Source organism: Chanodichthys erythropterus, chromosome 17, assembly GCF_024489055.1.
Source record: "Chanodichthys erythropterus isolate Z2021 chromosome 17, ASM2448905v1, whole genome shotgun sequence".
NCBI classification, from domain to species: Eukaryota; Metazoa; Chordata; class Actinopteri; order Cypriniformes; family Xenocyprididae; genus Chanodichthys; species Chanodichthys erythropterus.
The window spans coordinates 8606961-8632115 of NC_090237.1; the positions used below are offsets into that span (position 1 = coordinate 8606961).

At 37.9% G+C, this 25155-nt stretch overlaps 2 protein-coding genes across 3 annotated transcripts in view; one reads left to right on the top strand and one right to left on the bottom strand.

Moving 5' to 3' along the window:
- The window catches only part of si:dkey-243k1.3 (endonuclease domain-containing 1 protein-like), a 50436-nt gene extending 25281 nt beyond the window's left edge, over window positions 1-25155 (bottom strand). The window contains exons 1-4 of one of the 2 annotated variants that reach the window (XR_010892192.1): window positions 24567-25155; window positions 23818-23974; window positions 21971-22870; window positions 20291-20461 (exon numbers count right to left, since the gene is read on the bottom strand). Coding sequence is in view for 1 of the 2 variants with exons in the window: in XM_067365695.1 (XP_067221796.1) it covers window positions 22479-22870; window positions 23818-23974; window positions 24567-24863 (846 nt within the window). In the remaining variant the exon portion in view is untranslated. Of the gene's footprint in view, window positions 1-20290; window positions 20462-21732; window positions 22871-23817; window positions 23975-24566 lie in introns of those variants that run through there. The other variant, XM_067365695.1, reaches the window with a different exon arrangement.
- LOC137005244 (TRPM8 channel-associated factor homolog) lies at window positions 5173-12314 on the top strand. The gene is made up of 7 exons (XM_067366060.1): window positions 5173-5789; window positions 5870-6861; window positions 6956-7050; window positions 7494-7707; window positions 7802-8041; window positions 8161-8498; window positions 12072-12314. Exons 1-7 carry the CDS (start codon window positions 5173-5175, stop codon window positions 12312-12314), a joined length of 2739 nt encoding a protein of 912 aa, XP_067222161.1.

The window sequence follows — 25155 nt, forward strand, 5'->3', positions numbered from 1 at the left end:
AATTAAACTAAAAACATACATCAGAAAAATTGGGAATATTGGACAATAAACAACTTGATTTCACAGTGTTGTCTAATGTCCATTAAATCTCTTGCATTTAACCAGAAGAACACACATAAATTAATGACTATAACTATATGTTACCAACTCTGAAATAAAGCAATATGCAGTATAACATTGAAGTTTTCTGGCTCATCCTGGACTGAGGCACAGGCTCTACTCTTCAGCACAATGGTGACCCACAAAACACACGATAGAAAACCTCTAAATCCCAATAGAAAATGAAACACTAACCGATCTCTCAAGATCTCAGTATCTTCACTTATTACAATCCAGACTTAATTTCATATTTAAGTTCTTACTGAGAGATAACAGAGGTTTAGATGTTGATGTTTTATGGAATAAAATAATAAAGTTTGAAGTTACCATTCTGGTGGTCAGTGCTTGCTTTAGTTGAGCTCTTGACACTTTAACGTTAGAATTTGTCAGATTGCTTTAACTGTGTGTTTCCGATACATGTTTGTTATGACGAAAAAGGAAAAAAAAACTAAATCTCAGATCAGATGATGTTGGTCATTTTTTAAGTGATGATAGTCATCATAAAGTGGTCTGACTTACTGATAGCAGAGTCTGGTCTCTAAATTAGTTGTTTAATATCAATTGTAATTTAAAATGCCAAAACGTCTGCAGTGCTGTAATACTAAAAAAAATTCATACATAAAATAACAGCCGAGTTGTTAATTTACATACATTGTAATTTTACAGAGTTTTGAGTATAATTTTAAAAAAAAAATTACTGTAAAAAAATTACCATTATTTACCTATTTTCCATAAAATTAGGATTTTTTTTTTTTACAGTGTAGGAACCATACAATTTACTGATTACTTAATTTAAAAAACTGTTCTATTGCGCTTCTGATTTGGCAGTGAAATTGTGAAGATGTGAAGGATTCTATGGGCTAGTTAGTATTTTCACCCCATAATGGCGGCCGTGCTACCGGAGCGCCATCTAGTGGCTGTTACCCAAAAAGTATCAAAGTGTCACTGGTTCTAAGCTCTTTGCTTAGGCTACCTATTCAATAGAGTGCCCCAGGGATGACGCGTTTTTGTAGGCCAACCCAGAAGTTAGCGGCGCACGGGTTCCCTCGGTTGAAAGCCTATGCATTTTTCCCATAGACTTTTGGAAAATCACAGAAAATAAGCTCTGTGTTTAACAAAGGGTTATGACACTTACACGTTTTGTCTATCAAGATAATCTTTACAAGTGAACGCCACATTTATAGATTTTGAAGCCTAAATAAAGTGGTCAGATATAAAAGGCTAACAGGCTATAAACGGACTACAGCACACCATGGTCGCGGATCAACGTCACCACCGCCAAGCTTCCTCAAACTTTTTTTAGAAAACAACTCTATTTAAAAACATGCTCACTGATTATGATCTGCCCTGTGTATTAATACTTATCCACTTTTTCATGAGAAATGCTGTCCAAATGTCCCGTTTTTAATGATGATGTCTAAAGTCCCCGCCAAAGGAAGTAGTCCCTTTTAGCAATTTGTTAGCAACCGCCGATTTTAAGACACAGTAAAAGTTTAAAAAATCACAAGTGGGTTATAACTGGTGTGTTTTATGTCATAGATCAAAACGTGAAAGTATTTAGAGGCTTTGTTAACCACAGACCTTATTTCAGGCGATTTAGCAAAAACCCATTCACAAAACCCATAGACTTTACGGCATTGGAACCGGAAGTCCTAAAATGCTAACTCGCTTCCGGGTTTTGCCTACAAAAATGTGTCATCCCTGGGGCACTCTATTGCATGTCATGCGTGAATCGGTGGGCGGGGCTAAACAAGCAGGAATGAAGTAGGCGTTGATCTTCTTCTGCAGAGGCGGTGCTTGCTGCCCTTTGACATCATAGATCCCCACTTTGTAAATCCTGTCGTTTTCTGGGTCTGGTGTCAATTAAAGCTTTTATTGGACTAACAAGGAAGTTTTCAACTCTGAAACTTACAGGATATTCTTATAGCATGATGACCTCTTATATATCAAAAGCTCAACAAAATTCGATTTCTCAGTTCATCACCCCTTTAAAATGCAAATCTACAGCACATGAGCTAATGTAACTGCTGTATCACTGCATCAGCAACTACACAGTTACTACAGCCTTTAAATAAAGCAACATGCAGCAAAACCTCAGTGTTTCTGGAACATCACTGACTGAAGCACAGGATCAACTCTCCAGCACAATGGTAACCTCACAAAACTCAGATAACAAAAACAACATTAAACACTAACAGATCTCTCTAGATCTCAGCATCTTCACTTATTACAAACCACAATGACTTTATTTCTTTCATACTAAACTTACTGAGGCGTTGATGTTTTATCAAAATTTATAGATGTCACCGTTACGGAGGTAAGCGCTTGCTTTAGTTGGGTTCCTGACCCTTGATATTTTGACTGTTTTTTTTTTCTCCAACTGTTGTAGCTGTGTGTTTCTAAAGAGTTTGTTATAAAAATAAATCTGATCAAGTGGATTTTGTTTGTTAGTTGTCAATGATTTTATCATCATACAGTGGTCATGTTCACTAATATCTGATTATTGTATTATGTTTCATGTTCTATGATAATGCATAAAATCCTGTTCAGCTTTGATATTTTGAAAGTTTTTATCAAAGTTTTTTTTTAGCATCATCTAGACTCACACAGACATCAAGATTCTGCGTATGATCCTTAAAGGGATAGTTCACCCAAAAATGAAAATTTTATGTTTATCTGCTTACCCCCAGGGCATCCAAGATGTAGATGACTTTTTTTCTTCAGTCGAACGCAAATTATGATTTTTAACTGCAACCGCTGCCGTCTGTCAGTCAAATAATAGCAGTGATTGGGAACTTGAACAATAAGAGTCGAAAAAACTTCCATAGACAAATCCAAATTAAAACCTGCAGCTCGTGACGACACATTAATGTCCTAAGACACGAAACGATCGGTTTGTGCTTGAAACCGAACAGTATTTATATAATTTTTTACCTCTAATACACCACTATGTCCAACTTCGTTCAGCTTCCGGCTAGTAAGGTCTGATCGCGCTCTGACAATGGAAGTGATGTCTCGCGCTCATTGAAGCATATGGGCGAAACATCACTTCCGTCATCACAACGCGTTTTTTGACCTCACTAACAGGAAGCTGAACGAAGTTGGACATAGTGGTGTATTAGAGGTAAAAATTATATAAATAATGTTCGGTTTCTCGCACAAACCTATCGTTTCGTGTCTTAGGACATTAATGTGTCATCACGAGCCGCAGGTTTTAATTTTGATTTGTCTAAGCAAGTTTTATTTACTGTTATAGTTGAAGTTCCCATCCACTGCTATTATTTGAATGACAGAGGGCAGCGGTTGCAGTTAAAAATCATAATTTGCGTTCGACTGAAGAAAAAAAGTCACCTACATCTTGGATGCACTGGGGGTAAGCAGATAAACATCAAATTTTCATTTTTGGGTGAACTATCCCTTTAACAATGGTGACAAAATTTTCAGATAAACAGATGAGCATCACAAAACAAGCTACTAAAGTCACAAAAAAGATTTTTGTTTATTGTCACCATTGTTGAAGATTATACGCTGATTCACGATGTCTGTGTGAATCTAGAAGACACGGCTCAAAACTCTGACTGTATAATACATTTTTTTTAAAAACTAGTGAATTTACTTAGTGAACCACCAGCACTGAACAAACCAAGATTTGCATTTTTTTGCTTTAACAAACATGTTAAACACAACTAAAGCAGCCACAGAAAATCTAATGTTAAAATGTCAAGAATGAAGAGAATATCAAAAGCAAACGCTCACCTCCATAACGGTGACATCAAACATTAATATTTTCTATAAAACACCCACGAAGAAGGCGGCATTCTCATGCCCTTGCGCAACTTTGCCTAAAAGTTCTCTACAAGTGACGAAAATTCTGAAATTTTACAGAACATATGGGACATTCCTAAAACGTCCTCTTTTGGTAATGAAAGTGCTGTAGTTCAAGGTTCCTTATATGACTTTAGGGGGACGTTCCATTTTGATTATTTTATGGTCACATAAGAACGTTAAAAAAGGACATTTGGGACATTAACAGAATGTTGCCACATGGTCCTCTATTGGTTATTTAATAACGTTCCAAGTTTAGGGGGACATTCTATTTTGGTTATTTTATGGTTGCATAAGAACGTTACAGGAAATTTGGGAAGTTATAAGAATGTCCTATAGTAATAGTCCCCAAAACATTCCCAGAAAGTCCTGAATGTTCTCTGAAGGTCCACCAAATAATGTTCCCCAACCCTTAAAAGAACTCCACATTGTGACCGTCTCTGAACAATTTGGGAACGTACGTAGACAACGTCATTAATACCAGTGGATGTTCTGAGAATGTTCTGAGAACGTAAAATTTCTAGCGGAGTAACCTGTCACCTGTAATGTTCCCTGAACCAATTAATTCAGGAAACATTAGTTTGTTGATTTGTAGTTTGGACGTAACACGAGTGTGCAACGGTTAACGGCTGCCATGTGTTTACATGCTGAAGGGATGTAAGGGAAATAAATCTGAAGGTAAATATATCTACTATACTCAGTTTTCAAACTTGCATTCAAAACTTCCATTAAAAAAGTTTGGGGTCAGTAAGGTAATAAATTAATAATTTTATTCAGCAAGGATGCATTAAATTTATCAAATTGACTGTAAAGGCATTTATAATTTTACAAACAAATTCTATTCCAAATAAATGCTGTTTAAAAAAAAATTTAAATCTATCACAGTGTCTATAAAAATATTAAGCAGCACAACTGTTTTCAACATTGATATTACTAAGAAAAGTTTCTTGAGCAGCAAATCCGTATATTACAACGATTCTGAAGGATCATGTGATCATCATTAGATGAACAAACAAAATGAAAAAGGGAGTATATATATATATATATGTTTTTTTATAAAATGTAACTTGTTTTTTTTCTCTCTCTCTTCTCATTTTCTGTCTTTGTGTAGGACTGAAAACCAATCCGTATCATTTTTCTGCATGCACAATCTCTGGTTGAACAAACCCTGTGTTCAGACCCTGTACAACTGATTGTTAGTTAAGAGTGATTGATTTGAATTCACTTACTAAACAGAAGTAGTCCACCATGGCATGTGAACAGGACTACAAAACTCTCATGTCTGGGCTGCAGGAGCTTGATTTCCAAGGGAAAGCAGTGCCCAGCGATCTTGTACTAATAGGTGAACATGCCTTTCCACTTGCCATGAATCCAAGAGGTCAGGTGCTGATGGCTGCATCTCATTACGGTCAGGGACGAATAGTGGTGTTGGGACATGAGGCATACCTAACACGCTTTCCCGCCCTCATAGAGAATGCTGTAAAGTGGCTCATGCCAGGTACCGGTGATGCCGGCATTGTAGGGATCAAGGGGAGTTTACGTTCAGTAGCTGACAACTTGAACTACTGCCCTATCAAGACAGAGCTAGGAGACTTTCGGGATGGATTAGCTATATATATCACAGATGCTAACAGTGTCGAGAACTGTGCAAAGGATCTGATTGCTTTCCTCAAAGCTGGAGGTGGTTTAATCATTGCTGGTCAAGCCTGGAGTTGGTCTAATGACCATCCACAAGAAAACACTATAAGGAACTTCCCAGGAAACAAAGTGTGCAGTGTTGCAGGAATTTATTTCTCAAAACACCCAGGAGAAGTTGGCAAATTTCCTGTTCCAAGAAACATCCCTTTTAGTTGGCTTGCTTTATCGTAAGTTCAGCACACACATTTGCATTTTAACCATTCATTAAACCATGCATTTCACCATCTGTCTTGTCTTTTTTTTTCAGAATAGGCAAAGACTTCAAAGATGATCTAGAGTTCCTGCTGCATGGTGTGTCCGAGTTTGACACCAAAGGAGAGGCTTTAGCATCTGAGGTGATGGTGCACGGACCATTAGCATTTCCCATTGCGGTCACTCCGGCTGGAAAAGCATTCATTGCCGGTGCCTATTATGGACAAGGTCGAGTAATTGTGGCATCCCATGAAGGCTACCTGGGCCGGGACTCTCTGTCCACATTCATGATCAATGCTATCAAGTGGCTTGATGTGGGTCGGACGGGTGTTATTGGGATCCTACCCAGCCTCAAAGCAGCCCACACGGTACTGAGCAAATCAGGTTTAGATTGCCAGTTGACTGACTTCAGAGAAGATCTGAGCGTCTACGTCTGCACTTCCTACAGTGATGCCCAGTGTGCAGAGATCCAAGAATTTGTTGCTGAAGGTGGAGGTCTTCTGATTGGGGGTCATGCCTGGTATTGGGCCCAGACCCACCCTGGCTGTAATGTGATGACCAAATACCCAGGAAATAACATTCTTAACAAGATGGGATTGAGCCTCATAGGAAACACCTTGGGTGGAGGGTTATATAAGGCCCCAGAAATAGAGCATTGGTGTAGAGAGGGGTACCACTTTTCTAGGATGCTGCAGCGATTTGCTGAACATGTAAGCCAGGGAAAAGAACTGACTGATCATGAACAGGGCTACTTGAAGCAGCTGGGCTGCGACTGTGCCAATTACCTTCGTATGTGTTCTTATGACAGTGCCGCCTACACTTCAGTGCTCGCACTTCTTACTGACATAGTGAAGAAGGAAGGTGTTCCACAGGTGTCCAGTAATTGTCCTGTTGAAAGTGCCAAAGGCCACCTAATGCTCCACATTGGGACTGAGGTATACAAAGTGTCGCCTAATCCTGATGCCCTTCTTCCATACATCATCAAGGACAGACCCAACTTGCCCACTGTGTCTAATGCAAGAGTTCGGATCAGTGCAAACACTGCGGGTAGGAAAGGTTTCTTGCCAAATGCAGAAAGAAAATGTTATTCCCTGTTTAAGTTTTACAATTTCTGAGCACACTATAAAATTACTTGTTTCAGCTTGTGAAGAATGGATAAGCACAGGCTTATATCTTTCTTCTGGTATGAAGACGTTCATAGAAATACCTCCAGAGATCGTTGGGAAAAATTGGCAGGTAATCAATAAAGTCCATATACAGACTTCAATACTAAGTCGGTACTGAAATTTTAAAAATGTGTTCAACACATATATCTGTGATTGAATACAGTGATCAATGCATGGGTAGATGCCTGCTTTAAAATGCTGTTTGTGTATCCCTATAGGCACTCAGTGAAGAGTGTCACTGATGACTATTTACAAAAGTTTTGAAGCGTTCATCATTGTAGCCAATCACAGACATATCTGATGAGCGTGTGAACACAGTGGCCAGTCAGAGGTGTTTACAAATCCAATCAACAGTGCTCAAAGTGTAACATTTTTAAAATTTCAGTATGGACTTGGTACCGAATTCGGCACTTTTAACAACACTAATATACATTACATGTCATTCTAGAAACAAATTTATTGCTCATAGGGCTTGGATCGCATGTTATTAACATGAGGAGATACTCTATATAGGTGCAGCTTGGTTGCCAGACAGATAACATTGGTGGAGCAAATGTCCTGAAACGGGCTCCTGTGGTCCATGAGCGTTTCCCCTTAAACAAAGAAATGGTCCAGGTCAGGAATCTGTGGGGAGGGCTCATCTACCTCATTGCACCTCCCCAGAGCAAAGTGGATGGGGTGGAAATTGTTGTGCAGGTCTCAGTACAGGCTCCATACTTCAAATCTGGTAAGAATTATGAATTAATATTCAGTGAGCATCACAGTAAGGTTTCTATTCAGAACATTTAAAGGTTTATGGTAAAACGTGTTTTGTCCCACAGGAGAGACAAGTGTAGCTGACTGGGTGAGCAGGATCCGTTCGGCACCTGCCCCCTGGGCCGAACTTGAGTTTGAGAATATCATCATTACATTAGAATCAGAGTTTATAAGGAATCTGGACCGCCCTGATGAGGTGGCTACACTTTGGGATACCATAATGAGAAGCATAGCTGACCTGGCAGCAAGACCTGCAAAGTTTCCCCGCAAGGAGCGGTTTGTTGCGGATGTTCAGATCTCTTGCGGTCAGTGGTACTATTGCTGAGATAAAGAACCATTACTATTAAAACAGAATCATGCCATTATTATGAATTATATTCACACAATCCTAATGATAACACTGTTCCTCCTATTCCCCCCTCAGGTTTCATGCATGCTGGATATCCCATCATGATGCACTCCAACTCTGCCCCAGGTCTAATAAATGTGGAGAAAGCCTATAAAAGTGGTATTTGGGGACCCATTCATGAGTTGGGTCATAACCAGCAGTGCAGAGTTTGGGAGTTCCCTCCACACACCACTGAGTGCACCTGCAACCTGTGGTCAGTGTACATACATGAGGAAGTGCTGCGAATGAATAGAGCTAATGCTCATCCCAACATGACTCTAGAAAACCGCCAGGCTCGTATCAAGATGTATTGCAGTGGTGGTAAGGATTTAAAAAGATGGAGTGTGTGGACAGCACTCGAGACTTACATGCAGGTACAAACTGACTGCGAATAAAGTTTTAACAGTTTGTTTATTCAGTTAAATGCATTTGTTTGATAATGTAAATTTTTGGTTACATCATCATTGCCAGTATTGTAATTTTTTATTTTATTTTTAGGAGAGTTTAAAGCAAGAATTAATTATTTGTGAGCCTTGGAAGTAATAATTTACTTTTAATTTTTTTTTTCAAAGTTAATTTTAAAACAATAAAATTTTATGCAAAATAAAAAAAATATAAAAAATGTAATTTTATGCAATTATATTTTTTAAAGTTGATTTATTTCACTAATTCCATTCAAAATGTGAAACTTGTATATTATATTCATTCATTAAACACAGACTAATATATTTCAAATGTTTATTTCTTTTAATTTTGATGATTATAACTGACAACTAAGGAAAATCCCAAATTCAGTATCTCAGAAAATTAGAATATTACTTAAGACCAATACAAAGAAAGGATTTTTAGAAATCTTGGCCGACTGAAAAGTATGAACATGAAAAGTATGAGCATGTACAGCACTCAATAATTAGTTGGGGCTCCTTTTGCCTGAATTACAGCAGCAATGCGGCATGGCATGGAGCGATCAGTCTGTGGCACTGCTCAGGTGTTATGAGAGCCCAGGTTGCTCTGATAGTGGCCTTCAGCTCTTCTGCATTGTTGGGTCTGGCATATCACATCTTCCTCTTCTCAATACCCCATAGATTTTCTATGGGGTTAAGGTCAGGCGAGTTTGCTGGCCAATTAAGAACAGGGATACCATGGTCCTTAAACCAGGTACTGGTAGCTTTGGCACTGTGTGCAGGTGCCAAGTCCTGTTGGAAAATGAAATCTGCATCTCCATAAAGTTGGTCAGCAGCAGGAAGCATAAAGTGCTCTTAAACTTCCTGGTTTACCTTGGACCTCAGAAAACACAGTGGACCAACACCAGCAGATGACATGGCACCCCAAACCATCACTGATTGTGGAAACTTTACACTGGACCTTAAGTAACGTGGATTGTGTGCCTCTCCTCTCTTCCTCCAGACTCTGGGACCCTGTTTTCCAAAGGAAATGCAAAATTTACTTTCATCAGAGCACATAACTTTGGACCACTCAGCAGCAGTCCAGTCCTTATTGCAGTCCAGAACTTCTGATGCTGTCTGTTGTTCAAGAGTGGCTTGACACAAGGAATGCGACAGCTGAAACCCATGTCTTGCATACGTCTGTGCGTAGTGGTTCTTGAAGCACTGACTCCAGCTGCAGTCGACTCTTTGTGAATCTCCCACACAGTTTTGAATGGGTTTTGTTTCACAATCCTCTTCAGGGTGCGGTTATCCCTATTGCTTGTACATTTTTTTCTACCACATCTTTTCCTTCCCTTCGCCTCTCTATTAATGTGCTTGGACACAGAGCTCTGTGAACAGCCAGCCTCTTTTGCAATGACCTTTTGTGTCTTGCCCTCCTTGTGCAAGGTGTCAATGGTCGTCTTTTGGACAACTGTTAAGTCAGCAGTCTTCCCCATAATTGTGTAGCCTACAGAACTTGGCTGCGTTCCACTCCAGTTTTAGACATGCACTCGCGAACTTCCCTAAACACTTCCCCTCGGTGGAATCCCTGCCGCCATTTTGAAGTGCGTTCCACTTCATGAAGTGGACGAGGGAAGTTTATATGGACTCGCTCCCTCGGTCAAAATCGAGGGAACGAGTCTACTTCATATGTACACTTCAGGCAGCTCCATAACCCACAATGCAACACGATTATGACATCACCACATATCACGTTTAATTTACTCCACCACAAACAACCCTATGATATATTAATTATTTTTTTAAACATTTAAAACACACATATACATATAGAATGCTGTATTAAACATTTTTAAGGGGACAAAATAAATAATAAATCAGCTCCATTGCGAATTCCAAGTGATCAAGGGCTCAGGACGTTCCAGTTCAGCCCATTGCAAGGGTTCCGCCAGTAGTGGGCACTCATGCAACGTAAGCAATGACGTACATCCGAGTCAGCGAGATATTTAAAAACCGAACTGGAACGCAGCCCTAGACTGAGAGACCATTTAAAGGCCTTTGCAGGTGTTTTGATTTAATTAGCTGATTAGAGTGTGGCACCAGGTGTCTTAAATATTAAACCTTTTCACAATATTCTAATTTTCTGAGATACTAAATTTGGGATTTTCCTTAGTTGTCAGTTATAATCATCGAAATAAAAAGGAGTAAACATTTGAAATATATCGGTCTGTGTGTAATGAATAAATATAATATACAAGTTTCACTTTTTGAATGGAATAAATCAACTTTTTATAATATTCTAATTATGACCAGCACCTGTATATATACCTGTACCAGTGATGCGCGGGTCAATGTATAAACAACCCGCACCCGACCGACGTTTTCAACTAACCCGCCCGCAACTCGGACCGCAAAAAAAAAAAGAAGAAAATATTGTACCCGACCCGCTTCCTGACCCGCATTTTTTTAAAAGCAGTAAATGCTCATTGTAGCGTCATTGGGCCATAGACGTAAGAACCCCCCATCAGCCTCCCTGGCCAATAATATCCGGCCTGTGGAGGAGAGAAATATTTCAGGACCTGACGTGGTGCCCTCAGAGGTGCAGCGGCGAGAGCAGGCAGTTCTTGAGGCGGCCCATCATTTTCCATTTCAGCTGTCAGATGCATATTATTGATGAATGCGATGTTTATGTTTCGACCCTGCTTAAAGAATTAGCCTAATCAGCAGGTCAACTGAGAGAAGGCCCACTTTTGGAAAAGTGTGAAAGCCCTTAGGAGCGCAAACCGTTCTTTTTCTGAATGTTGTAGTGTTATGTAATAAAGGCTTGATTTATTCATTTATTTCGTTTAATTTTCTTAACAATTAAGATGCTGCATGTGTTTATCCAGTCTAATCGAAGTGCGCGTCTCTCCCCCGACTTTCCCAACAAAAATCCCGCCCCCTCTTAGAAAATACATACAACTGACATTACTGAGCTATAGGCCTATGCGTTTAAAAGTAACGTAGCCTATTAAAATTGTACAATTTCATTGCTCAGTTCAACGTGTTGGGAAATCGGGCATTTTGTCCCGCGTCAGCATTTATTCAAAAGTTAATAACGCTCAACATTCAAAAGATAAATAAGGATTTCTCACTTGTATTAGTAGACTTGGCTATTTCGCCACGTGAATGTCCAATTGAAGCTCTCACAAGCACAAAATGCAGGGATAGAATATGTTAATAAAGTATTTATTAACGCATTTTAGACGAACAAAAACAGGTAGGCTAAGCCAAAGACTGAGGCTACAATAACCATAAATAAATGTTCACAAATACCCATGAAAGTAAAACTGAAACCTTTATCAAGTAAAACTGAAAATTACAAAGGTTTAATTGGCATCTTTATTTCAAACGACCCGACCGACCGCGACCCGAATATCATTAAAAATATTTTTGGATGACTCGTAACCGCGGGTGACCGCGGATGACCGCAGGCACCCGCTCATTTTGGATCAACCCGCGCATCACTGACCTGTACCCATCATCTCTATAACCTTTTTTTTTTTTTTTTTTCTCAAGCTTCAGGAAAAATTTGGCTGGGATGCTTTTAAGAAAGTTTTTTCTGCATACCATAAAATGAGTGGAGTGCCACATGACAATGCAGGCAAGATGAATCTATATGCTGAGACCTTCTCCAAGGTGGTCAAACTGAATCTGTGCCCCTTCTTCAAAGCGTGGGGTTGGCCCATCCAGCCCAGCACAGAAGAGAAGATCTCTCATCTCCCTGAGTGGAGTGACCATCCTATGAGCCAGTACACATAAGAACGTCTCAGATAGCTTTTAAAATTTGCAGTGCCGGTTTTAATGTAATTGCCCCTCAAAGATTAAGTATAAAAGATGATATATGCTTATCTGGAGTTTCATGGACATTATTGTATTCATGAGCAATTGATTAATATTAATGTGAGGTACAAACTTGAATATTCTTTTTTTAATAAAATGTAGCTATATGGTAGGTGGGCTGGTAAAGTACAGTATAACCTGAACATGCATGTTAAAAACAACATACACAAAAACTAAAAACACTCCTGGGTTAAGTATGAACTATATAAAATACATTTAACAATATAACCAATGTTTTTCTGCATACATATAATACACTCACATAAAGTGATATATACTATAGCAAATTTCAACTGTTTGATTGTTTATTGTTATTAAACGTAAATATCGCTCAGCTCTAAACTAAATCTGCACAATTAGGCATCAAAATATAAACATTAACATCAGGAATATCCATAATGCTGCTTACAATGCATATTGTAAATAAAACCCTATACACAAACAATTGACTTGACTTTTGATGCAAAAATATGTAAGCCAAATATTTCTGCAAGCTCTGAGACCTCTAAAATGAAAAAAAGTATTAAAATCATAACAATGCTTTCTTTTCAAGATGCACACATTTTTGATATATAAGTGTTTCATTTCGGCCAAGCAATATCAATATGCGATGTGCCACAAAAATGAAAGTTTACAGAGTTTCAGTAACAGTACTACATTAAACTGCTATATTCAATGTTGAATATAATGTATAATAATGCAATTGGGCAATATTTGTGGGTCCTGATAATGCCAAATGTCTTTTTTACCAGTAAAAAGGGCTTACATTATTTATATGTAAAGTAGCAATAATTCTGTATTTTCAGGTTCAGAATCATGAATATTTTTACTCTGGTGTCACCATTGTTTTACTGCTTTAATAAAATCTCTCTTAGGTTCAGCTATCTTAATTCTAATTTCATGTTAAAAACAGTTTTATTGTTCAATGACACCCAATCAAATCTTGAAATATTGTAAATTCTCTATTAAGTTATTGAAAATTGTTAATGTTTTGGACAAAATCTGTTATTTGAATTTCAGGTTCATTTTTAATTTTGTTTAATTTTATTGTGATACATATTGTATCATGCACACAGTATTGCGATAATTATCAAATCGTGAGCTGAGTGTATCGTTAAACCCCTATTAAAAGGCCATCAGCCACATGAAAATTAAATGTCAATGCAAAAACAAATGTGCAATTAGCTGTTCATTTGCTACCTTTTTGTTATTAGTGAACACACAAACTTCTAATGGGCATGTCATTGTCAACCTATGAGATCTGCTCAGTTAGTTGCAGTGCATAGGGAGATCCCAAAAATCATATTTACAGCACTTATTGTACATTCCAAAACCTGACCTAAAGCTTCAGTCACATTAACTCTAAATGCTGATAAAGATATTTTTTTTATCACCATGGCCATCTCAGCTCTCTGTGCCCTATAGTGTGGCGGTGAGTAGCAATGCAGGGGCATTAGTGGAAACAAAAGCCCCAGCAGTGGAACGTACCCTGTGCATTGGGACAATAGTAGTCTCACTCACAACACACAGACAGGGGAGTATGGGGGGGATTTAGACCGTCAGCACTCTAGTGGGCCAATGTTGCATTCCTCTCATCTCTGCCTCTACAGTGATGCATCCATTTATTTATCTCTCTTCATCCATTCATCAACCCAGCAAACAGCTACTTCCAGCCAATAATTCATCAATACATCTTAGATCGGTTTGTCCAGCTGTCAGCTAGTTTGAATCCAACTTTGTATTTATCTTTCTTTCAATCTGTCTTTTGGAATACATATAACTTTGTCAAATTGTTAAAGGTGCCCTAGAATTAAAAATTGAATTTATCTTGGCATAGTTAAATAGCAAGAGTTCAGTACATGGAAAAGACATACAGTGAGTCTCAAACTCCATTGTTTCCTCCTTCTTATATAAATCTCATTTGTTTAAAAGACCTCAGAAGAACAGGCGAATCTCAACATAACACCGGTTACGTAACAGTCGGGATCATTAATATGTACGCCCCAATATTTGCATATGCCAGCTCATGTTCAAGGCATTACACAAGGGCAGGACGTCTGGATCTGTGCACAGCTGAATCATCAGACTAGGTAAGCAAGCAAGAAAAATAGCGAAAAATGGCAGATGGAGCGATAATAACTGACATGATCCATGATATCATGATATTTTTAGTGATATTTGTAAATTGTCTTTCTAAATGTTTTGTTAGCATGTTGATAATGTACTGTTAAATGTGGTTAAAGGTACCATCGTTTATTACTGTATTCATGGAGACAAGACTGTTGTTATTTTCATTTTTTAAACACTTGCAGTCTGTATAATTCATAAACACAACTTCATTTTTTATAAATCTCTCCAACAGTGTGTAATGTTAGCTTTAGCCACAGAGCACTACCAAACTCATTCAGAATCAAATGTAAACATCCAAATAAATACTATACTCACATGATTAGACATGCTGCATGACGAACACTTTGTAAAGATCCATTTTGAGGGTTATATTAGCTGTGTGAACTTTGTTTATGCTGTTTAAGGCAAGCGCGAGCTCCGAGGGGCTGCGCAGAATCGGCGCATATTTAATGATGCCCCAAAATAGGCAGTTAAAAAAAAATTATAAAAAAAGATTCTATGGGGTACAAAATCTATGGGGTATTTTGAGCTAAAACTTCAAAGACACATTCAGGGGACACCTCAGACTTAGGCTACGTCCACACGAAGCTGGAGCTTACCCTAAACCGATCTTTTTTTTTCCTCGTCTCAAAAAATATCTGCATCCACACGAAACCACTGAAACGACTCAAAACGATGTAGTATACATGCCAGACCATTATGTGGCGCTGTAATTCTGCCGCAGAAATGCACTTAAAGCAGCGAAGAAGACTTGGAGCATGCGCATAAACCTTGCACGCTGAATACAAACTTTAGCAAAGCTTAGAAATAACACTTTATTTTGGTTCAGTAGCTTCTGCAGCACAAACACAAGCATGTAGAGTCGGCTATTGCTGTTGTAGGTGGTGTTTTGTGGTGTTAGCGCATCTGACTAGGGTCGACACGTGGGGTGATGACATCATCGTTTCAGAAAACATACGGATTGCCCCATCCACACGACAACGCCAAGCCGGCGTTTTCAAATTTTTCCACTCTGGGACCCGGTTTCAAAAAATACTGGTTTCACCTTTCGAAAACGCCGGATCCGTGTGGACGAAATGCCTATCTGATAAAAAATTTGTGCGGTTTCACTGAAACGTGTCTCCGTGTGGACGGGGCCTCATATTACATCTTTTAAAAAGACATTCTACGGCACCTTTGATAAGCTATACCTTCAGTTAAACTCTCCATATTGAAAAAAAAAGTACTATGAAATAAACTGAAGCTAGCTTCAGAAATGCTTTCCATCAAGAAGAATATTTGTAATTACTAGCAACTGTGTTCAGAGGCAGGAGGAAAGAAGAAACCAGTAAAAGGAAGTTTTAGATGGAAACTTTTAATACAATCATATTTAAAATTATGTAAGTGTTTTAGACATACATTTTCAGTAATATATATTTGTGAACTTCTGCTGATAGACAGCATCTGGTGGACACATTTACAGCATCTATCTCTTCTGTAATCAGACTTAATAATCTTATTCACAATGTTTATCTCTTGTTGATTAAAATATGAGTTTTTTAGTTTCGTCACTTCTTGTTGTGTATATTGACTGTTACACCATCATTGTAATCAATACCTAGTGCAGGAGTGTCAAACGTACGGTTCTCCACAAAGGTGTCCAATCTGGCCCAGGGGATGATTTGAACAATTTGGCAATTGTCTATTCTGGACTTGCAAACAAACTGCTTTGCATTCATTTCCCAGACTGTAATTTGTGTGGAAATTCTGTAAACAGGACGTTAAAATAGGCACAAACTGAATACAGACGTAAATAGGAGAACACAGATGCGCCAAAAATACTGTACAAACTCATTGTTTGCTAAATATGGGAAGAAAAACATAATGTTGAATTTATATGAATGTACAGTGGGTACGGAAAGTATTCAGACCCCCTTAAATTTTTCACTCTTTCCCAGCCAACATAGCATGGTGGGGCCCAGATGGGTGTCACCTGGGCAGCCTAACTGGGGCCCAGACATTTTTGTCCACGGTTTCCATGGAGGCCGCACATGGGTTAGCCCAGATGAAATGAACACTGCTCAGTGTGCACACTACAGGCTGTTAAATGAAACACAGAAACATGCTGGAGTTAATGAGATAATTAGGTGATAACGAGCAGAATCACTGAAGGACAGAGAAACAAGAACTACAACTTCAGCCACATCCTTCAATGAAATCAACTGAAGATAAAAGACAATTAATCATTCAAGATCTGATTAAACACTTATCTACTTATCTACTTCACTTATTACTAACCAGACTGACTTTATTTCTGACATTCATCTACAAAAGTTGTTATTGAGAATTACCAGAGGTTTAGATGTTGATGATTTGTTGAAAATAAGTTTGGTTTGATGTCACCGTGATCGAGGTCAGCATTTACTTCAGTTAGGCAGTTTGACTCTTGACAGTTTTAGTAATAATGTTTCTTTGGCTGCTCTTGTTGTTTGTTATGGCAAGAAAAGCAAGATACAATATGTTTAGCTGTTATCTGCTGTTCAATGATATGAATCTAATTGTCATCATGTTGTGGCTTTGTTCACTGACCTAATGACTGAGCTTTATATGAAAAAAAATGTTATTAATTTTGTGCTGGATCTTCTCCAGAACAACTAAAAAAAAAAAAAAAAAAAAGAGCAGAAGAATAAATCTGAATAATACAATGTACATTAAATCCTTTAAAACATCTGCAAAATTTATATACACACAGATATCAAGAATCAGTGCATGAATCTCAACAATGGTGACATGCTTCATGCTGCAATGCATTCTGGGTGCCTCATACAAAACTCATCCATGACTCCCAATGCATTGCAGCATGAAGCATGTCACCATTGTTGAGAATCATATGCTGATTCTTGATGTCTGTGTAAGTCAGTCTTGCAGGAGGTTTGACCTGTTTAGTGAACAATATATTTTTCAAACTTTCTGATTAAAATATTTTTATTGTTGTAATTCAAGAAAAGATTCAGCACAAAGTTAATCACATTTTGCTCATAAAAAGCTCAGTCATTAGATCAATGAATTAAGCCACTAAACAACTATATTTTTAATCATTTAGCAGCTGACCACATTGCCTGTAGTTTTTCTCACCATAACAAACAGCAAGAGCAGCCAAAGAAACACTAAAACACACAAGAGTCAAACTGCCTGACTGAAGTAAGCGCTGAACTCCATCACGGTGACATCAAACCAAACTTATTTTCAACAAATCATCAACATATAAACCTCTGAGAATTCTCAATAACAACTTCTGTAGATGTATGTCAGAAATAAAGTCAGTCTGGTTAGTAATAAGTGAAGCTGGCAATGCTGTTTGTGGAGATGTTTAATCAGATCTTGAATGATTTAATGTCTTTTATCTTCAGTTGATTTCATTGAAGGATGTGGCTGAAGTTGTAGTTCTTGTTGTTCCTCTGTCCTTCGGTGATTCTGCTCGTTATCACCTAATTATCTCATTAACTCCAGCATGTTTCTGTGTTACATTTAACAGCCTGTAGTGTGCACACTGAGCAGTGTTCAGTTAATCTGGGCTAACCCATGTGGGGCCTCCATGGAAACCATGGACAAAAATGTCTGGGCCCCAGTTAGGCTGCCCAGGTGACACCCATCTGGGCCCCACCATGCTATGTTGGCTGGGTTGTTATATTGTAGCCATTTGCTAAAATCATTTAAGTTCATTTTTTTCCTCATTAATGTACACACAGCACCCCATATTGACAGAAAAACACAGAATTGTTGACATTTTTGCAGATTTATTAAAAAAGAAAAACTGAAATATCACATGGTCCTAAGTATTCAAACCCTTTGCTGTGACATTCATATATTTAACTCAAGTGCTGTCCATTTCTTCTGATCATCCTTGAGATGGTTCTACACCTTCATTTGAGTCCAGCTGTGTTTGATTATACTGATTAGACTTGATTAGGAAAGCCACACACCTGTCTATATAAGACCTTACAGCTCACAGTGCATGTCAGAGCAAATGAGAATCATGAGGTCAAAGACTGCCTGAAGAGCTCAGAGACAGAACTGTGGCAAGGCACAGATCTAGCCAAGGTTACAAAAACATTTCTGCTGCACTTAAGGTTGAAACTGCCCAACTAAAGGAACCACTGACCACTACAATGGTGACTAAACATTTTTAATAAAACATCAACATCTAAACCTGTTAATTCTCAAAAAGAACTTCTGCTGAGATCTTGAGAGATTTAATGTCTTCTTTTATCTTTAGTTGATTTCAGGCTGTGTGGCTTTGAGTCAGTTGTGTTTCATCTTCTGAGAGTGGAAGCATGATGTTGAACCACATTGTAACCCTGATTCAATGCCATTACCATTGATTTATTGTTGAAATTTAACATTGATTTAACATTAATTGAGGGTGCAAAAATGACATTGAATCAATGTTAATGTGTCAACGGTAACGACATTGAATCAATGTTATTTCGATCATTCATACTATCTGGGATGGCAGAGGATCCCCAAATCCAGGTGTGAAAAACGTGTTGCATCTTTCCCAAAATGACTCATGGCTGTATTAGATCAAAAGGGTGCTTCTACTAAATACTGAGCAAAGGGTCTGAATACTTAGGACCATGTGATATTTCAGTTTTTCTTTTTTAATAAATCTGCAAAAATGTCAACAATTCTGTGTTTTTCTGTCAATATGGGGTGCTGTGTGTACATTAATGAGGAAAAAATGAACTTAAATGATTTTAGCAAATGGCTTCAATATAACAAAGAGTGAAAAATTTAAGGAGGTCTGAATACTTTCTGTACCCACTATATTTCTGAAGGGAACTGACTGTCTTCAGAAAAGTTTTGATGGCATTTTCTTTTCCTCTTTATCTCTGTATAAAGCACAGAGCTACTTAGCATACAGCGGTAACCAAGAAAATGCTTTATCGCTGCTGTTCCACAAGCGCCACCTTTTTTTAAAAAATGTCTTTTGTAGTAAAATGTAGTAAGTCTTTTCGCTGTTCAAAGAGCAGTGTCTTTTTCTAGTTTTTCTTGCAAATTAAAATGTAATTTGTTTGGCTAATATTAATATAACTGTCAGCGCACTAAGGTTTAAAAAAGGTAATTTGGCCTGCGCATGGTTACATTTTTTTTCCTATCCGGCCCTCAACCTAAAATGAACACCCCTGATCTATTGTATCCAGAACAATTACAAATTGCTTATGGTGACTTTCAGTACTTATTTTAATGGGCCACTGATTATAACATTTTGTTTTAAATTACACAAGTTAGATAAGTTCTTGAATAATTCAGGTCCTGTAATAGATCATCGTGGTAAACTGTTATTGAGAAGAACAGACCAACAATAAGATAAAAACAAGAAATGGTTTGAAGTCACACACACATGTTAGTGTGATCACTGTGTGTTCATGTTCATGTCCTTGGACTGGGAATTATGCATTTCCATGGCACCATTATTAACGCCTATGAATCTACAGTGGCCACGGGGTACATCTGGGAGCTTTCAGAAAACTCCCAGCTTACAAGCTGTAATTACAAGCTGTGCGAGGACGTGAACGCTTTTTACAAGCTAGAATCTCGTAACTACAGAAATTACGAGGCCGCGTAAACGCACATTCAGTCCTGCAGTATCATGTGACTGAGGAGCAGCTCATGTGTTCAATCATTTACAGCTCAATCAGCTGAACTCACAGCAGCAGAAAGAGGCTGAACACTTCAAATATACTTTACATTGTGATTCATGTGAGAGTCAAATATGATCTTACCTCAGTTTCTCCAGTTTACAGTGAGGATCCTGTAGTACATCAAACAGCAGATTCACTGATTTTCCTATTTTATTCCATGACAGATTCGGTTCTCTCAGGTGTGAGGGGTTTGATCTCAGAGCTGAAGTCAGAGCAGCACAACCTTCATCTGTGACTCCACAATCACTCAACCTGTAGAGAACAACGACACACTCTTCACTCTCTCAGTTTAGATCAGATCTATTTAGCAGTGGATCCATTATTAAAGAGAAATTACAACTTAAAGCACAAATTAATGTGTCTGATGGATCATTAGACTGAGATCTAAAATGTCACAAACATGATCATAAAACATCTAGAGTATTTAATCAAATAAAATATAACATCTCTTATCTGCACTATATTAAATGTCTGCATTATGCAAAATCTGTTTTAATAAATAATATATATTCACTACATAGGTTCGTTTTACTAGGTTACTTACATCTGTACTATGTATGGAGTATCAAACTATTAATGCAGCGTTACATGTATAAATAACCCTTAAACAGCCAAAACTTTCAGGTTTGTGAACATAGACTAGCCTACCTGAAAGAAATGCAAGGGATGGATCTAGTACTTTTTACTTTTTCACTTCTCATCACCAGACAGCGGTTGCATTTTCGCGGGAATAGTTGTTACAAGTTTTCAGCCAGCAGCAAACTCGAGGTGAGGTGAGGTGAGGTGAGGTGGGGTGAGGTGAGGTGGGGTGAGGTGGGGTGGGGCGAGGTGGGGTGAGGTGGGGTGAGGTGGGGTGGGGCGAGGTTGGGTGAGGTGGGGTGGGGCGGGGCGGGGCGGGGCGGGGCGCGCGAGCGTGCGTGCGTGCGTGCGGGCATGAATGGCGTGTCGCAGAGTGAGGGCATCTGAACTCGACAAAGCCGACCTGATATAGTTTTTTTTTCTTGTTTTATTCAGTAAATATATTTGTTTGACAGGGAAGCTGTGCGCAAACAGGAATATATATTAATTTATTAAAAAATAAATTAATTTTAAAAAAGCACCCCAGAAAAAAGGGCACTTTCTCTCGAGGAAGAAAAAGGGCAGGTGCTCAAGCCCCTTTTTTGTCTATGTGTGCACGTGCCTGGCAGAAACTATAAATTTTAAGGAAATTGAGTAGTTTTGGTGTGAGTAAATGGTATAGGCCTATACAGATCTTATTGAGAGTGTCCTGAGGTAAGACAAATTTCCATGAAAATGAACCTGACATTAAAAATATTTCATTCCACAATTCCTGTTCAGTTTCTTCAGTGAAATTATTTGCACAATCTTTGTCGCCCTCTGCTGGTAGACAAATTTACAACATCTATCACTTCTGTAGTTTCAGACTCTACTTAGCAAAACGTGTAAAAACTTTTCCCAATGCTGTTTTTTATTGCGCAATAAATCTACTGTCTATGACTTGTTTTTTCACTTTGCTTTAATATTCAGTGAGCATCACAGTAAGTAAGTACATTTAAAGGTATATGGTAAAACTTGTTTTGTCCCTCAGGAGAGACAAGTGTAGCTGACTGGGTGAGCGGGATCCGTTCGGCACCTGCCCCCTGGGCAGAACTTGAGTTTGAGAATATCATCATTACATTAGAATCAGAGTTTATAAGGAATCTGGACCGCCCTGATGAGGTGGCTACACTTTGGGATACCATAATGAGAAGCATAACTGACCTGGCAGCAAGAACAAGTTCCCAAAGAGCAGTTTGTTGCAGATGTTCAGATCTCTCACGGTCAGTGCTGATTTGATTTCTCATGTCATGACGTCTTTAATGTAATTGAGAGGTATGATTAAGTAAAAGATGATATATGCTTATCTGGAGTTTTATTGTTGTATTCATGAGCAATTGATACATATCAGTGTGATGCACAAACTTATAAATATGATTTAAAATTTTCTGAATATTCTTGTTTTTAATAAAATGTGGCTATATGTGTAAATGAGCTAAGGTTAAGTACAGTATAACCTGAACATGCACGTTAAAAACACAACATATACATAAATACTAAAAACATGTATTTACTACAATTAAAAAAATGTCAGTAAGGCATGGCAGTTTGTATTGGCGCATTTCCCTTTCTTATCTAAGAGAATAAATCATATATATTATTTTAAAAGACACTTAATGTTGATGTGATTTGAAAATACAGCCTCATTATAAGTTTATTTGAATGTGTTGATCTAAGCTCTGCATTGGCCGCTGAACAGCTCCTCCACTGGTGCATAAGAGAACTGCTGAAGGAAGTCGATCATTTCATCTAGGCTGCGTTCCACAACAACATTCAGCGCTGTGTTGAGCGCAGTTGCAGCACCGCTTAGGATGGGGCGGCCATTTTGATCGACGCAGCAGTAAGCGTTCCAGATGTATTCTGGGATGTTCACCCTTTTGACATTGTTTTTGACGATCCAGTTGTTAGAAGAAGGGATGGCACCAACCAGCACGTAAGCCTGATGACAGTTTGCATTAAACAAGCTGGTCAGTTTGGACTCATGTTTGTTCCAAGCGTTCTGGTTCAGTGTTGGGTTTTGAGGCACCACGTTGGTCAGGGTAAAGGTGGCATTACGGCTTGGAACTAACAGGAAGCAGGTATGATAAAAGAGAGAAAAGAACGAAAATTTTAGTATGTTTTCTTCCAGGAAAACCATTTTCAATGTATATTATAAGTAAAAGTGAATTTGAACATACTCGAACACGCGACTTTCAGGTAACAAGTCCGACTTTCTAACCATTAGGCCACACAACTTATAAATGTCCCTTTTTAGTGACTTTTAAGTTTGGTAATAAATGTAATAATGCTGAAAGTTAAAGGATTAGTTCAGTTCAGAATTAAAATGTTCTGATAATTTACTCATCCAAGATGTTCATGTCTTTCTTTCTTCAGTCGAAAAGAAATGAAGGTTTTTGATGAAAACATTTCGGGATTTTTCTCCTTAAAGTGGACTTCACAGTGGTATAATGGGTTAAACGTCCAAATTGCAGTTTTAATGAAGCTTCAAAGGGCTCTACATGATCCCAGCTGAGGAATAAAGGTCTTATCTAGAGAAACAATCAGTCATTTTCTAAAAAAAAATAAAAATGTATATACTTTTTAACCACAATTTAGCATGACTTTTCCAACATGATTATGTAATTTGTGGCGCAACGCAGAGCAGTGCAAGATGAGCATTTGTGGTTAAAAAGTATATAAATTCATTTTTTTTTTTAGAAAATGACTAGATAAGACCCTTATTCCTCAGCTGAGATCATGTAGAGCCCTTTGAAGCTGAATTAAATCTGCAATTTGGACGTTCAACCCATTGAACATCAGTGAAGTCCACTATATAAAGAAAAATCCTGGAATGTTTTTCCTCAACTTGTCAACTGAAGAAAGACATAAACATCTTGGATGACATGGGGGTGAGTAAATTATCAGGAAATTTTAATTTTGAAGTGAACTAATCCTTTACTGATCTATCTGAAACTGTGACTTCAGTCCCTAAAAAGGTCAACAGGAGGCTAATTCTTCATTAGTGGTTATACCTGCATGATGTCCATTGGGATTTAGGTGACCACGGTCAAATCCCGAGTTTGTGTAGTCTTCATTTAAAGCCTGTCTCTCTCCCAGGTAGATGTTTGGGTTCTGCTGTGACAGTTTGTAGCCGTCTTCCATTTCACTGGACCATGTGGGATTCACCAACTAGTAAAACATCATCATTTTGATGGCTTAATCCAGAGACATCAATATTACAGTAATATACAAATTAAAAAGTTATTAATAATTCTTTTTAAATTAAATTGGAACTTTTTACTCAAGTAAATATTTGTCAGGGTAATATTTTATTATATTATTTCATTTCATTTTGTTTTGTTTTATTATTTTTTTCCATTCTCAGGTCACTGAACTCAACCTTTCGTGACAACATGCCCCAAAAGTGAGATAAGTTATGACAGTGAAACCTGCCATTAAACAACAGCCTTTTATTTCTTTTTAGCTAAATTTAAAGAGTAAAACAGAACTTAATAACTAAAAAAGATAACGTATTTTGGGCAACAAAAAAAAAATAATGCCTCATAATATATATATATATATATATATATATATATATATTTTTTTTTTTCCCTATTAAAAATATATGTGATCTGCCATTTACGAAAACAAAGTAACCCAAGTTCAAATAGAAAAGTAAAAACAGAAAAATATGTTATCTGAAACAAACTGGATGCAGGAACCAAACACAACAGTAATCAACACTTTCTGAAGGCACTGTAGATGAATAGATGTAACTCACCTGAGGCTCCACAAACCAGCGTGACTCTCTGCCTCCACCATTACTTGTCTGAAAGATGTATGCAGAATAGACAGCTGTGCGGTGGTATGTGTCGTACAGTGTGGCGAAGTGATATGTGTTTAGAAAGCGCTGACATAAACGGACAACATTCGGCTGGGAAGCTCCCAACTCTGGAACTTTTTCCTTGTAGAAGAACTTGACGCAATCAGGTGAATCCCAGAAATTAGCCACCACATGTCCATCTGTTGGACGCAAGAACATGCCAGTGAGGACACACAGAATGAGAGAAACCTCCATAATGCAACAGGCTAAATACAACTGACACGTCTTATAACAGCTCTCCTTTATCAGTCCTATCTGTTTTCACTCCCCATGACTGTTAGCATTACAGATAAGTAAGATTACATATTAGATCCAAATTTAGCAACATTTGGATTGTTGATAACATAATTAAATTAAGGCTCTGCAATGAAAATAGTGCAGCAGTGTGAAAAATTTGTAGAATAAAATCGTTATTTTTGTTTAGTTTTTTCGCATCAAAAAATATTCTCGTCACATTATAATATTAAAGGGATAGTTCGCCCAAAAA